Source organism: Danio rerio, chromosome 5 (genome assembly GCF_052040795.2).
Source record: "Danio rerio strain M-AB ecotype USA chromosome 5, GRCz13ab, whole genome shotgun sequence".
In the NCBI taxonomy this organism is placed as follows: domain Eukaryota; kingdom Metazoa; phylum Chordata; class Actinopteri; order Cypriniformes; family Danionidae; genus Danio; species Danio rerio.
In genome coordinates, this window is record NC_141025.1 from 40,386,081 (window position 1) to 40,402,271 (window position 16,191).

The 16,191-nt window shown below is 40.4% G+C and overlaps 1 protein-coding gene across 19 annotated transcripts in view; it reads right to left on the reverse strand.

Annotated features, from left to right (window-relative positions):
• paqr3a (progestin and adipoQ receptor family member IIIa) overlaps positions 1-16,191 on the reverse strand; it is a 238,227-nt gene that overhangs the window by 52,480 nt on the left and 169,556 nt on the right. Inside the window, exon 1 of one of the 19 annotated variants that reach the window (XM_087251497.1) lies at positions 3,554-3,660. The exons of the other annotated variants lie outside the window; for them this stretch is intronic. Coding sequence (XP_087107623.1) covers positions 3,554-3,621 — 68 coding nt within the window. The 5' untranslated portion in view covers positions 3,622-3,660. Of the gene's footprint in view, positions 1-3,553; positions 3,661-16,191 lie in introns of those variants that run through there. 19 annotated transcript variants of the gene reach the window in all.

Here is a 16,191-nt window from a genome sequence, read left to right on the forward strand (position 1 = left end):
AATGAAGATTTGATCAGTCCTGCAGATGGGCATTTAAACCACCATATGCTTCCTGCTCCTTTCTGACACAGAGATCTAAACACATAGTGTTGAGCAGGATCAAGAATGGCAGAAAGCCAATACAAACTCATGTCTGGAGTCCCAGATCAGTGAGTTATTTTACCGTGGGCCATTATTGTTCCTTTATGTGAAATCAATAGGCCCCTGTGGAATAAAACGCTTGACCTGAAGATATGCTTTCTTTCTCCCTTTGCTGTTTTAGGTGGAAGAGCTACATAAGCCACAGGCGTTTTGGTAAGTTACAAGTTAATCACTAAAGTCTTTTTCTATTGTTCCCTAAAAATGATATATAAACCAAATAATACAGCTTTCAGTGTATTTTTTACCTGCATACATTAGGATCTAGGGGCGACGCGGTAGTGCAGTGGGTAGCACAATCGCCTAACAGCAAGAAGGTCGCTGGTTTGAACCTCAGCTGGGTCAATTGGCATTTCTGTGTGGAGTTTGCATGTTCTCGCCGTCTTCGCGTGGGTTTCCTCCAGGTGCTCTTGTTGCCCCCACAAGTCCAAAGATATGTGCTATGCTAAAATTGACTGTATTATTTGTGTGTATGGGTGTTTCCCAGTGATGGGTTGCAGCTGAAAGGGTATCCGCTGTGTAAAACATGTGCTGGATAAGTTGGCGGTTCATTTCACTGTGGTGACACCAGATTCCAAGGGACTAAGCCGAAAAAGAAAATTAATCAACATTAAAATGTATGCTGCTTAATAAATATTTTCTGAATATAAAATATGATAGTTAAAATATATTTTTACTAGGATTTACATGAAGACACCTACTAAAATATCAATCAGTATAACAATAGTTTGCTTGCTATATATACTGCTAGGCATACTTAGGGGAGCACAAGTAACGTGAGGTTAAATGTAACACAGAGTTTTAAGGTATTTGCTTAAGGCTTTCGAGGGTTTCACCATCAGTCATTTTCCTGCCAATTATTGAAAAAGTTCAGCGAAATTTGGATGAGAAACCATTTTTGCACCATAGAGGTATTTTTCATTATTATCTCTCTCTCCCTCTGTCTCTCTGTCTCTCTCTCTCTCTCTCCCTCTGTCTCTCTCTCTCTCTCTATATATATATATATATATATATATATATATATATAATTTTTTTTCTTAATCTGTGATGTATGCAAGTAAAATCTTATATTGTTGTGATTCCCGTCTTCTAGGCTAAATGATGGAACCATTTTGAAAAATCCCACAGGAAAACACGACACTGTGGGGATTAGTTGTAACAAGGTGTTACAAAAAAGCCACACACTGTTGGACACCAGTTAAACTACCAAAATATTTTTTTTAATTTTGAGTGTAATGTTGAAAACTTTTTAAATAAAAGTTTTTTTTATACAAAATATTTTTAATAGAAAAAAATGTACATTTTATTGCCAATAATGCAAATAAATTTATTATATAATAATGCAAATAAATCTAAAAATGTTTATCCAATAGATAAATAAATAAACATGCTGTGCTTTCTAGAATAAAAAGAAATTGAGTTAAGTACTGAGGAAATATTATATTTAAAGTAAACTGAATTTAAATTAATTGTGTGAAATCTAAATTTATAAGCATGTATTACAACTAACCCTCTCTCTGTTACAACTTGGGGTAAATAGTAACATTTTTACTGCTCGCACTTTTGGCAATACTGCACTGAAATCACAGGTCCGGCGATCATACAACCAGTGCTGATTTGTAGGGGAGGCTTGTGTGTTGTTGGTAAAAAAAAAAAAATGGTTTGTCTAACCTTATTACTTTGTTCATTATTTGGCCAAAACCAAAAAGTGTTTTGCTCTTTAATAGAACAACAATCATTTGACAACATTAAAAGACTACTAAACAGTGCATAACTGTCATTTCTGAATTAAGTTTTGTTAACTAAAATGTTCAGGTGCCAGGTAGATTTTAGTCTACCAATTACAATAATAGAAATTATTTCCTACCCAGGAATAACTCAAACCACCAATTACACACAAAAATGATCTTGACAAAAAATAAATAAATAATAAATTGACAAAACTACACAAACATAAGTATAGTAAAATCTTTTTCAATTTCTTAAAATGAACCAACCGTTTTCTAGTCAATTGTACACTTTAAATAGTTGGTTATTCACTTAATTTTAGAAACAATAAAGTCCACTCATTTACAAACAATCAACAGCAAAACATTATTTATTAATAAATAAAATAATAATAATAGGTAACTGTTGATTTTGCATGAGAAATGAATGTGTGTGTGTGTGTGTATATATATTGGTGCCTGAAACAGTCAATCAGAGGTGGAATGAAGTTATGGGTAAAGGAGTGAAGTCAGAGAGTTTTAGAGGACATGTGGTACAGAACAGACCAGCGCCCCAATTGATGAGTGAGGATTAAACTTTGCCGGTGTGGTTTTCACCAATGTTAGTGTAACAGAGACCAGCTAGTGACGTGCTGTGCAGGTACACCTAAAAGGTGCTCTAGCTCTGCTCTTGGTATAGCAACTGACTTCCATGCAGAAAGTCGCTGCTTTGATTCCAGCTTAGAGCGGGTTGGCTGGTGTAAGACCAGCCGAGTTACATTGGTGCCGTGACATAGATGGGAGGGAGGTTTAGGGGGGTGAGTGTAACGGAGGTCGGCTAGAGCAACTGACTCCCATTTGGAAGGTTGCCGGTTCAATCCCAGCTTGGTTGGGTGGCATAGGACTGGTGGGGTTACATTGGTATCAACATGTTCGTATCAAATAAAATAATAATAATTAAGAATAAGAATAAATCTGTTCTTTTATAAATATGTTATACAATAAATGGAGATGAAACATTAACAATTATTTAATTATTTTATTTAAAAAATGTAATTCAAAGCGATATAAACTTTAAATTCAATTAATATACCATGTATATAAAATCCCTTATTAGAGTCCAGTAGTTACATCCTAATTTGACAGTTTCTATGGTTTTGCATCTTTTTAAATGTGATTAGATTTTTGGGATGTACATTTCACTATATGAAAAAAAAACATAAATCACCAATTAATCACAGTTACATACATAATTAGTATTTGGTTTTTGGTATATGGTAAAATGTGCTTGGAAAAAAAAATCTAAATATGGACCTGTATAATAATGAAAAACACATTTCTATATCATTTACATGTTTCCTCCACTTGACAATTCCTCTGAGATATCATCAAGGTCTGTAGCGACAGATCAATACTTTTGATGGAAAGTTATAATCAGCCCTATTAAGTGACAAAGGTTCACTCTGTAACAGCTGGGCTGGCGAGAGACTGGAGCTTGTCTGACTAATGAATCGTGAAACAATCAGGCAGTAGCCATTTGTGTTTAGATCTGTAAATATGGCACGGAACAAGTGCCAGACCATTGCCGGAGCTCCAGCTGGGGCCACAGATGGTCTGGATTCAGAGCAGCGCAGGAGCCGTTAGCTCCTCCGTCCCACACTGCACCTCTGCTGTCGCTGAGTGACAACTTCACTTTCACACTAACTTACCCGCTTGCCCTGCGCTGGACGCCCGGCATTCTTAAAGTGGCTGACAGCTTCTCCCCGTGCTCTGGCATCGGTCAGGGGACGGGAGAAGGAGAAGGTTGTGCTATGACGAAGAGCAATGTGATCTTGCTATTTAAAGACATGATCACCTAATTAACCTTGTAGGGCAATGACTAATTCTGACACCTCACCCACTACAACTGTGGCAAGGTCTGCAATAAATCTCATTAAGTGGCTCTTTTTCAAATACGAACACCCAGGCCGGATGAGCATTTACTTGTGCTTTTATGTTATTCTGGCTATATCCAGAACGGGAATGTGTGGTTACAGTGCAATGCATTCTAAAAATTTGGGGCCCCTTTGATCTTTTTAGGTGTACTCCATTATACACTAACCGGCCACTTTATTAGGTACACCTTACTATTACCAGGTTGGACCCCTTTTTGCCTTAATTCTTCTGGGCATAGATTCAACAAGGTACTAAAAATATTCATCAGAGAATTTGGTCTATACTGATATGACAGCATCATGCAGTTGCTGCAGATTTGTTGGCTGCACATCCATGATGCAAACCTCCTGTTCCACCACTTCCCAAAGGTGCTCGAATGGATTGAGATCTGGTGACTGTGGAGGCGATTTGAGTACAGTGAACCCACTGTCATGTTCAAGACTCTTCTGCATACCTCTGTAGTAACGAGTAGTCATTTGAGTTACTGTTGCCTTTCTATCAACTGAAACCAGTCTGGCCATTCTCCTCTGACCTCTGGCATCAGCAAAGCATTTGCACCTACAGAACTGCCGCTCACTGGATATGTTCTCTTTTGCAGAACATTCTCTGTAAATCCTAGAGTTGGTTGTTCGTGAAAATCCCAGAAGATCAGCAGTTTCTGAAATACTCAGACCATTTAAGTGACTTTGAATGTGGCATGGTTGTTGGTGTCTGCCTGTCAGACACCAACAACCATGTCACGTTCAAAGTCATTTAAATCTTCTTTTTTTCCCCATTGATGCTCGGTTTGAACTGCAACAGATTGTCTTGACCATGTCAAGTGCCTAAATGCATTTTGGAGCAGTTGCCAGGTGTACCTTATAAAGTGGCCGGTGAGTATAAACAATGACGCAATAAAATGTAAGAGCAAATCACACTACAAACAAAGAAAATTATACTGTATATGGAACTGTTTAGTTTTATTTTTCTGGCAACTTAAATTCCCTTGATATTGCAAAAATGTTAATTTATTTGATCTGCTTCCATTGCATTTGTTCTTGGCTTTGTTTCAGTTTTAGCACTGAAGACAGAATATTATGGAATGTATATTTCCAACTTCTCAGACACACAAAGAACATATAATGGTGCATAAACATTAGTCTATTTTATTGTTTATTATTAGTCTGTTATTGATTGTTTGTAAGATGTTTTTCAAAAGGTATTTCTATAAAGCGGTCAGCTTTTTCTGTTTTGATTTACATTGTGGACTCCTGTGTGCGTCCGAAATCTTATTGGACTGAAATTTGCCATGAAGTGTATTACCAGTCTCTAAAGTTAAAAAAATGCACTTTGATTATCGGCGTATCCGTTAAAATGGGCTCATTGTTTGACTTGGCGCCAGACAGCTGAATAAATATACTGCAACATTACAACAGACAAATAATGGCTCTTTTCAAAGGCTTCTTGACATTCATCTGTGCAAATGATAGAAAAGGAGACAGAATGCATTTAATCTGAGGGGCGAGGGAGACGTCCTTGAGGATAGAGCCATGAAAAGAGATGAAAGGTTTATTTAATCTATTTCCAAGGTAAATGATCTCGCGTCACTGCTCCTCTCCCCGGTGAGCCGCTGATTTTGACTGAAAGCTGTGCCGTGCCATTACATCTTCTCAAATGATAACAGTAATGCTAAGCGGGCTATCTGAGCAGCACCTAATGGGTGTCATTCTTTCTGGTTTGTTTCAGTCTAAGCTTCTCTAATAAAGAGTTTCCAAATGTTTGGTTTGTGTAGGCTGTTTTACATTAATATTTTTGAGTGCAAGTCTCTAATGAATTGATCTAGTTCAATAAAAACAGATTTACCACAGCACAAAGTAAAGTATTAGTTAAAAATATGAAACTAGAAAAGTAAAGTTCATAGACAAACTTTATGGGGGCTTGAGAATGCCTCGTCTGAAATTTCACACTGAAACTGTGGTTATTTATAGTCAATGAGGAATCATATGATTGGGAGATCCTGATAGGTAAATGTGAGATCTGCAGTGATAAATCATAAGCATGTGATCCTCTCGAAGTTTGTTTATAAATAAACTTCAATTAAAAGTAGTTTTTAAGACATTTGAAACAGTTGGCATGGAAAGAAAACTACATCTATTTTAGCATGTTTCTAGTTTGGATTGGCATGTTTCTTGCTAAGGCATTGCTAGGGTGTTCTGAGTGGTTACTGAGGCGATGCTAGGCGGTTGCAAGGGTGTTCTATGTGGTTGTTAAAGTGTCGCTATGTGGTTGCTAAGGTGTTCTGATTGGTTGCTTGGCGGTTGCTAGGGTGTTCTGGGTGGATGCTAAGGTGTTGCTAGGTGGTTGCTAGAGTGTTCTGGTTGGTTACTAAGGTGTTGCTAAGGAGTTCTTAATGGTTGCTAGGTGCTTGCCTGAGGGTTCTAGGTGGTTGCTAAGGTGTTTTAAATGGTTGTTAAGGCATTGCTAGGTGGTTGCTAAGGTGTTCTAGGTGGTTGCTAGGGTGTAGCTAGGTGGTTGCTAAGATGTTGCTAGGCAGTTACTAAGGTGTTCTGAGTAGTCGCTAGGCAGTTGCTAGGTGGTTCTAGTATGATTTTGCATGTTGCTAGCATGTTTCTAGTTAAACTAACATGTTATAGCATGAATTAGTATATTTGTTAGTATGTTTCTGGGTGACGCGAAGGCACAATAGGTAGTGCTTTCGCCTCACAGCAAGAAAGTCGCTGGTTCGAGCCTCGGCTGTGTCAGTTGGTGTTTCTGTGTGGAGTTTGCATGTTCTCTCTGTGTTCGCGTGGGTTTCCTCCGGGTGCTGCACATTCCCCTACAGTCCAAAGACATGTGGTACAGGTGAATTGGGTAGGCTAAAATTGTCCGTAGTGTATGAGTGTGAATGAGTGTGTATAGTTGTTTTCCAGAAATGGGTTGCCGTTGGATGGGCATCTGCTGCACAAAACGTGCTGGATAAGTTGGCGGTTCATTTCGCTGTGGCGACCCCTAATAAAGGGACTAAACTGAAAATAAATTAACGAATAAGTAATGTTAGTATGTTTCCAGTATGAACTGGTAAGTCCAATGTAAAGTCAATGACAATGTTTTTTTTACAATGGAAGTCTATGGGACAGTTGCTAGGGTGCCGTAAGTGGTTGCTAGGGTGTTGCTAAAAAGTTGAAAGGTCATCAGTGGTTGGCAAATTAGTAGTCTGAGTTAAATGAGCGCAACCTTAAGTCTGTAGGACAGTCTAGCACAAAGTTATGAGGTCACAAAGTTTTCACCTTCTGTGAGGTAGCTTGAACAATCAAGTAATGCATAACATCAATTCTTCACTTTTGAACTTTAGTGCTATGTCAAAAAAAAAACCTAATAAATCCAGGGTTCTCTACAAAGGTGAATGGCAGGTCACTCATTGCAGTCATTTGCGCTATCTTGGCTGTGATGTCCTGTGCCTTGTCACGAGGCAGTCTTTTCTCTCTTCTTCAAACTCTCCTGTAGCCTCAGCTGACTTGTCTTCAGTTGGGTTGCCTAGATAAACTCGCTGTATTGTGTCAGGTGTTTGTTTTTAAGGTGCCTTATCAGGTTTGTTTACATATCTCACAATTAGGTACGGCAAAGTTGTCGTCATCAACTTTATAATACCTCCAGACCGCAGATATACTCGCAATTTCCGCTTCAAGCTGCTTCCGTGTTCTACTTTGCCAGCATTTAACCAATAGTGTCTCTGCAACAAAGTGATGTCATGCCGCCGCATACATTACTGTTTCTGTGTAAAGCCAAGAAAGAGGTCTAACTCTGTGCCACTGCATAACTATAGATGTGTTAAAAAAAATAATGAGAACATACAAATATATTCGAGTCCTGATCAGGAGGTAATGTCCGATTCCGCTCAAGTTTAAAACCGCATAATCGGGCCTGATTTCAGATCACATGATTGGATCTGGACATCCCTATTACGTAGATTATCGGAAAAACTACACTTGTAAATGAACTTTTAAAAGTAGGCACACTTTAACTTGGAAACATTTCAGGAAACAACACTGCATTTTTACTTTATTATCCTTGTAACTTAAAAAAAAAGATAAATATATACTGTATATATACAGTATGTATATAAAATCAGTTTGAATTATTTATTCAGTTCCCTGCATGCATGTATTGAATCACTCAAAGCTTCTTTAACCAAATCCCACAAGAAAATGCATTTTATGTATTTACCATATGAACCCTTAGAAACAACATTGTATGAATACATACAAAATGGTCACTGATTTGCCAAAACATAAAACAGTTATGAAATCCCGTGAGATTTTCTAACTCTGAGTTGTAACAGGACATTTAATAACACTGAGAACATGATAAGCGGTGGATGAGGTGAACATGATTGAAACCAAATCTGCAAATGCATCATATTCTTTGCCAGCGAAGATCTTTTTTTAGCTGCACACCGTGTGTACTGTCTGTGAATGATTCTAGGTATACATTCGATGTCATTTCAAAAACACATTTTGTAACTAAGCAGATTATTAAGCTAAAAGTAGAATGCTTTTGCCTAGACACAGTTTGATTACATTCCAGATAAAAAAAATGGAAAGAAGGTCTGTCAAAATGAATTTGATTTTTTGTTATGTTGTTATATGTGCTCTTTCAAATTGAAACAGTACACACTATCTGACAAAAGTCTAGTCGTCGATCCCAGTTGTAAGAGCAACAAATTGACTTCTAGTTGATAGTTTGGAAAAGTGGCAGAAGGTAAATTTTTCTGATGAATCATCTGTTGAACTGCATCCCAATCATCATAAATACTGCAGAAGACCTGTTGGAACCTGCATGGACCCAACATTTTCACAGAAATCTGTCAAGTTTGGTAAAAATTATGGTTTGGGGTTACATTCAGTATGGCTCATGCAAGAGATCTGCAGAGTGGATGGCAACATTAACAGCCTAAGGTATCAAGTCATTTGTGCTGCCCATTACATTACAGACCACAGGAGAGGGCAAATTCTTCAGCAGGATAGTACTCCTTCTCATACTTCAGCCTCCACATTAAAGTTTCTGAAAGCAAAGAAGGTCAAAGTGCTCAAGAAATGGCCAGCCCAGTCACCAGACATGAACATTATTGAGCATGTCTGGGATAAATGAAGGAGGAGGCAATGAAAATGAATCAAAAGAATCTTGATAAGCTCTGGGAGTTCTGCAAGAACGCTTTCTTTGCCATTCCATATGACTTTATTAATAAGTTATTTGAGTCATTGTATAGATGCAGTCCTCCAAGCTCATGGGAAGTGACAAGTAAAGTCAAACCTTACTGTCCAAATTAAAAGTCAAGGCATGATCATATTTTATTGTGGCAAAATAAGCGTAATCTAGAGGCCTTTGCCTTTCATATTAGCCACTTCTGATACCAAATGATCAACTAGAAGTCAAGTTATTATTTGTTCTTTCTAAAACTTGGATAGGCAGCAATGCTCACAATGCATAAATGTGACTGTAAAATATACTGTATATATACTGTGTATATATGTTTGTCACCTGCTAACACTGCCAAATTTATCACTGGCCTTAAAAACATCAATTGAGCATAGCATTAGTTCAGTCGGATTTCATCTTGACATCAAAGTAGTTTACATGCATTTTAGGGATTCAAAATCCAGAGTGAATTTGTAATTGGTAAAACTTTTCGTCTACTATAATACTTTTGATGGATTCGGATTTCTGTCTTCCAATCCTTCTCAATCAAGGATCAACTAAACGTTCTTTTCTCATTAATCTATTATTGTTTATTTGAATCAGTATTTAATCTTGAAATTATTTTGACTAAGGAATAAACTTAATACATTGCCTAATGTAAGAATGTTCAGTGCATTTGCCTCTCTCTTTGTAACTATTTTCAGGAGCCACCAAACCTCTTTCTTTCCTCTAGAGTGGAGCTGAAGGCCTTGATGATTGGAAACAACTGTTTATACATGTTAATACTGTCTAAAAGGGATTTTGATATTATTATTATTATGTGTTAATTCTGTTTAAAGTGATTCTCCTTTTTATTCAAGATAGACTTTGTGTACACGGTAAAACCCAAAAAGTTAAGGTAAATCAAATCATTTGAGAAAACTGATTGCAGCAAACCATTCAAGTTCAAAAACTAATCCTAATGAGTACTGTGAACTTAAGGGGTCACGAAACACCAAAACACATTTTTTGAGCTGTTGACAGTCGTATATGTGTCCCACACTGCTAAAAACACTATTAGGACACCTATATTTCATTAAAAAGTGTAAATTGGTTGTTTTTTGCGTTATTTCAAGCAAATTCGTACTTCCGGTTTGAAACGAATTTTTGAAGCTGCGTCATGGCCATGCGATGATAGCGTCTATTCCAGCGTGCAGACTGGACGTCTGTACCAGAGTGTGACTTATTACGTCACAGAGTGTGCTGCATTAATGCATGAGTAAGGCTTGGTTCAAACCAATCAGCTCGCTCTATTGTGAAACTTCATTGATATTCATTACTGCCACAGTGTTTACACGACAGAGACACCACGTTGTATTGGCAAAACATGCGTGAAGTGTTGCTTTTATAGTTTGCTGCCGTTAAATTTTGTTTTCATTTTCTCTCTGTGAGAGCTCAGCTGGAGTCACGCGTGGATTAACAGTGTACGCGACACTCGACCTATATGAATGCTGTGAACTTACTCTATTTAAGTTGAAGTAATAAGGTATTTAATTAACTTATTACCTTCAACACTGAGTTCAAACCTCTTTTCAAATGAGTAGAATGAACTTTCCGTACATTTTGAATTAACTACACTCATTTCATTAGATAAAGTGGACTGTTGGGTTTTACAGTGGAGTGAGAACATAGCAGCCTGAATATTGAATATACCAGTTTAAACCAGTTGATGAGACAGCTGAGGATACCACAAAACAACCTTGAGTTTTTAAAACAGATTGTTCTCTTGCGGTGTATATGCATCCGAGGATGGTCCACCATCGACCTGATCCAAGAACCATGTCGCCATCCATATCTCTACTCAGATACAATTCCTCATTGACTTACATATTTAGAATTGTCTATCAATCGGAACCATTTACCTGAATCACACCCTGTCTGGTTTTGTGTAAAGAGTAAATTTGCTGTGTTGTTGTAAAATTATCTTCAGTAAACTTTCTTTTTTATTGAATCTCTGACCCTAGTTCTTCTTCATCTAACAGACTGGTCATTTTTGGGTTCAAACTGTAAAATATCATTACACTTTTTTGTCTTGTTATTTTGGTGGTCAAAGCGGAATCAATATGTGGAGGTCAAATGATATCAGGGGTTTTAACATTAAAATGATTAGCATTTTTGACATGTTTTTGACATCATGGTGCCTGCTGCGATTGTTAGTTTTTGAAATCCTTATTAAAACCTCGAACAAACACAAGGAAGCGGTGAGGTCCTGTTCATACACACACAGACACACAGCTGCAGACGAGAGCAAGCATCAGGTGAAGATGAAAGGCTATATTTATTGGCATCTAAATGAATATGACCAGGTCAGGCGGCGCCTTCAGCCCATATCAGTAATAATGGAGAGTCGGGCTGCCGTCCTTGCCTTTTTCACTCTCTCTCCAAACCTCAATGAATACCAAACCTGGCCGGTGGAACTTTTCGCAACGTTAACTGTCATGACCCTGCACGGCCAGGCAAAACGGCTTAACTAAGCTGTCAGCTCTAATCAAGCCAATAAAAGGATCAGATAAATGTTTATTACATTGTGGGAAAAGATCATTTCTATACTGAAATTGAGGATGACCTTTCCAGATAATTCCTAGTTGGCTTTTTTAAATGGTGGATAAATCACCGTCCCTTTGTTTGAGGCTGATGTGCTGGAACCTCGCTGACGGAGGGTATAAAACATTGTAGCCAGTTACTTGCTCTAATCTGAGGCCCAATTTAGTCATACAATCAAAACTGTTATCTCAGCAAAGTTAATGGTGAGTCAGGGACACATTACATATACAGTAGGTCACTCTGTGCAGTGTAGCTTAGCCTTTAGCTCAATTGCTGCTTTAAGACATTTGACTGGATCCCCAGGCCACAGAAACACCTGATTAACTCATATGTACCTTGTGAGCATAAGAATAGCATTGCACCAACATCAACCTTTCCCCTTTATTAATTAGTAGTGCTATTATATACTTTAATTTATTCACTTAATCTTCCAAAACTCCATTATCCCACACATATCTACATATTTCTCACGTAACTTTAACAAGTATTTTTTTCTGTTAGGAAAAATTGTAAACCTTTCTTTCTTTCTATGTATTATTTAATAATTTGTGTGTTTTGTTTGCATATTTAACTACATATTTGCTTTCTTATAATAGACAATGAACAGAAATGCTTAAAGGTATAGTAGACCCAAAAATGATTTTTTAAGGCAACTATTTGACCCCTTTTTCAAGATTTAATATAAGTCTTTTGTTTCTCCAGAATGTGTCTGTAAAGTTTCAGCTCAAAACACCCATCAGATTATTTATTAGACCTTTCTGAATCTTGCAATTTTCTGCTCTGAATACAATGTAACTGTTTTTGTTGCCTGTGCCTTCAATGCTAGTTCTTAACCATAGTTCTACCAGAAAGACTCTAGGAGGCAGACAAACGTTTGAACATTTATTGTGAATTGTTTGCATGAATGAGAGTTCGTTACAGTCCTTTCATAAAGTTCTTTGGCGTAACCCCCGTCTATAGTGCAGAACTCTGGATGAGCTGGCAGATCCTGCCTGAAGATGAAGGCAGGGCGAAGCCAACCCCCTGAGTGGAGACGAGGCCAACCTGGTGGTGGTGGTGATGGGGAGGATGGAGGGAAACTTCCGCAACGTCACCTGAATACAGCGAAACAGATTGTTTAGATGAGCTTTTATACATGGCTTGCTTGGTTGTTATAGGCTGACGAGATAATTATTATGAATGACGTGACATCTCAGTCTTCCTGGTAGAACCTTCGCTAAAGCTTTCATTTCTACCAGAAAGACTCTAGGAGGCAGACAAACGTTTGAACATTTATTGTGAATTGTTTGCATGAATGAGAGTTCGTTACAGTCCTTTCATAAAGTTCTTTGGCGTAACCCCCGTCTATAGTGCAGAACTCTGGATGAGCTGGCAGATCCTGCCTGAAGATGAAGGCAGGGCGAAGCCAACCCCAAAAAGGCAAAACTGTATGGTTCAGTTTTGTAGTAATCCTAAAACAGAATGACAATAGATGAGATATCTTACATTGTATATTCATGCAAATCGCGCAAGGTAAAAATGGAGATTAAATAGTGCCCTGACGGGCAGAGAGGTATACAAGAGATCCAATATGAAGATAAAACGAAGCACGCGATTAGGCTAATAGATGCTAGAAGCCCTAATGAAGATAAGAGAGAGAGAGAGCATACCCCGCCGGGTAGAGGAGAGAGCATGCCCTGACAAGCATAAGAGAGAGAGTGTGCCCCGACGAGCAGAGGAGGGAGAGAGAGAGAGAGATTGCCCCGATGGGCAGAAAAGAAGAAGCGTTCCCCGACAAGCAGACGAGAGAGTGCCCAGACAGGCAGAGGAGAGAGCGCATGCCCCGATATGCCAAGGAGGGAGAGAGAGAGAGAGAGCCCCAACAGGCAGAAAAAAGCATGCCCCGACGGGCAGAGGGGGAGAGAAAGAGCCCCGACGGGCAGAGGAGAGAGAGAGTGCCCCGACGGGCAGAGGAGAGAGAGAGTGCCCCGACGGGCAGAGGAGAGAGAGAGAGAGAGCCCCGATGAGCAGAGGAGAGAGAGAGAGAGCGAGAGAGAGAGTGCCCCGACGAGCAGAGGAGAGAGTGCCCCGACGAGCAGAGGAGAGAGAGAGAGTGCCCTTAAAGCAGAGGGGGAGAGAGAGAGAGAGAGCTCCTACGGCAGAGGAGAGAGAGATTGCCCCAACGGGTAGAGGAAGGAGAGCGTGCCCCGACGGGCCGAAGACATTGAGAGCGTGCCCCGATGGGCCGAAGACATTGAGAGCATGCCCTGACGGGCCGAAGACATCCGGAGTGTTCCCCCACGGGTTGAAGACATTCAGACCGTACTCACACTAGGTACAGTTGCCTTGAACTGGGCCAAAGCACGATTGACCCCCTTCCCGTCTTTCCCGACAGCCCGCACTCACACCACGAACGGGCCTCGGCACACTTACGTCATCGCTGCTGCGCTGTTCAGTGAGAAGCGCTCTCACTCAGCCACACAGAGGAGATTTCTCTAGTTATATTGTGTCAGTCGTTTGATATGCAGTGACATGCAGTCAAATATTTCACCAAACAGTCCTTAGGGATGCGGTGACACGCAGTCAGATATTTTGCCGAACAGATCCGCCACTTTTGGCGCTCAGAAACAATCATAAAGCTCTCGTGCTGCTGCTGCAGGAATGAGGTGGTCTGCTGAAGGTGCAGAGCTGTCGTGCAGTGAGAAGTTTGCGTCTTTAATAAATCTACTGCAGTTTGCGTTCACTGAACAGTAAGATTGAATAATAAATCTATATGAAACAATCACTTAAAAGTCGCATCTCGCTTTCAGTTTCTGGCTTTGGCGCGTTTCGCACTCACACACAAGCGTACCGCGCCAAAGCCCAATGAACCGCGCTCAGGCCCACCTCTTCCAACCGGGCCAGGGCCGGCCAAGTGAACCGTGCTTGAAGCAGATTCAGCACGGTTGGCATAGTGTGAGTAGGCCCTCAGAGCGTGCCCCGACGGGCCGAAGACATTGAGAGCATGCCCCGACGGGCCGAAGACATTGAGAGCGTGCCCCAACGGGCCGAAGACATTGTGAGAAGGAGCCCCATTGGGCTTGCGGTGCGAGAAGGAGCCCCATTGGGCTTGCGGTGCGAGAAGGAGCCCCATTGGGCTTGCGGTGCGAGAAGGAGCCCCATTGGGCTTGCGGTGCGAGAAGGAGCCCCATTGGGCTTGCGGTGCGAGAAGGAGCCCCATTGGGCTTGCGGTGCGAGAAGGAGCCCCATTGGGCTTGCGGTGCGAGACGGAGCCCCATTGGGCTTGCGGTGCGAGACGGAGCCCCATTGGGCTTGCGGTGCGAGACGGAGCCCCATTGGGCTTGCGGTGCGAGACGGAGCCCCATTGGGCTTGATCGGGGTTACCTTGTATGAAACCCATGAAATTAAGGATCTATTGTGATTTACGACAATTAATGTCTAGCTGTTTAGAAAATCTGAGTAAATATTGAATCCCCTGAATTATGATTGGGTCCTGTCTGGGGCTAATAGTAGGCAATGACTACCCCCAAAAATAAAATACCCAACAGTTAAAATTTTAATTGTTGGGATTTTTATATAGACGATAAGTTGTAGCGCAGCCCTGTCCTGCTGATGTTTTTATATGGTCGATTACATTGCTTTCGTTCTTCTAAAAATGTGATAGCAATATCGGTTAGCTTACTCTGCAGTCACATTCTACACGCTGTTGTACATAAGAGAGCAGAGACAGCAGTACGTTGAGCTAAACAGAACTTGGGGATTTAGGTAATGAAAATTTCAGTATGGTATAATTTAGAGCTGCACAATCAATCGAAAGAATTCGAGAGAGTGTGCCCCGACGGGCAGAGGAGGGAGAATGTGCCCCGACGGGCCGAAGACATTCAGAGTGTGCCTTGACGGGCCAAAGACTTTGAGAGCGTGCCCCGACAGGCCGAAGACATAGAGCGTGCCCCGACGGGCCGAAGACATTGAGAGTGCCCCGACGGGCCAGTCAAAGAGAATGCGAGACGGAGCCCAGTTGGACTTGCCGTGCGAGACGGAGCTCCGTTGGGCTTGCTGTGCGAGACAGAGCTCTGTTGAGCTCAATTAATCGGAAAGAAATTGCGATCTCAATTTGACCACCAAGACTCTTAATGCAGCATTTCTACGATTCTGCCAAACCTATTTTCAAATTTAGGAGAGAAGCAAAGGCGGCTGCACAAGTCTTTTCATTGTTTCACACACGTTGCTCAGCGACATGGACACCTCCGAATTATGGGAATCACACATGACGCGAGCTGCTGATTGTGCGGTTGCATGCCCTAGTTAATGATTGCCGTGCATGCATCTACTTTATTGAACGAAACTACATATGCTGTGAAAAACGGGTAATAAATTTGTAAATAATATTCAGTTTGTGGCACAGAGTGATCGTTTGAGAGCTGCGAGCGAAGTACAAACAGCACTCAGCAGTGAAAATGAAACCGAAAGTGCACATTATTTAAATAATCATATTGCATTTTAGAGTTATGATTGCAACAAGTCTTTTTTATAGCGAACGCCGTTTTGCATGAAAATAAATTCATTCATTAAGAGACCTCAATATTTCTGTAAGTGAACATGACAACGATAGCAGCTAACCTCTTGAAAGCATGTAGCAAGTATGGCACCTGTAGCCTACCTTCATTCTTGTTAA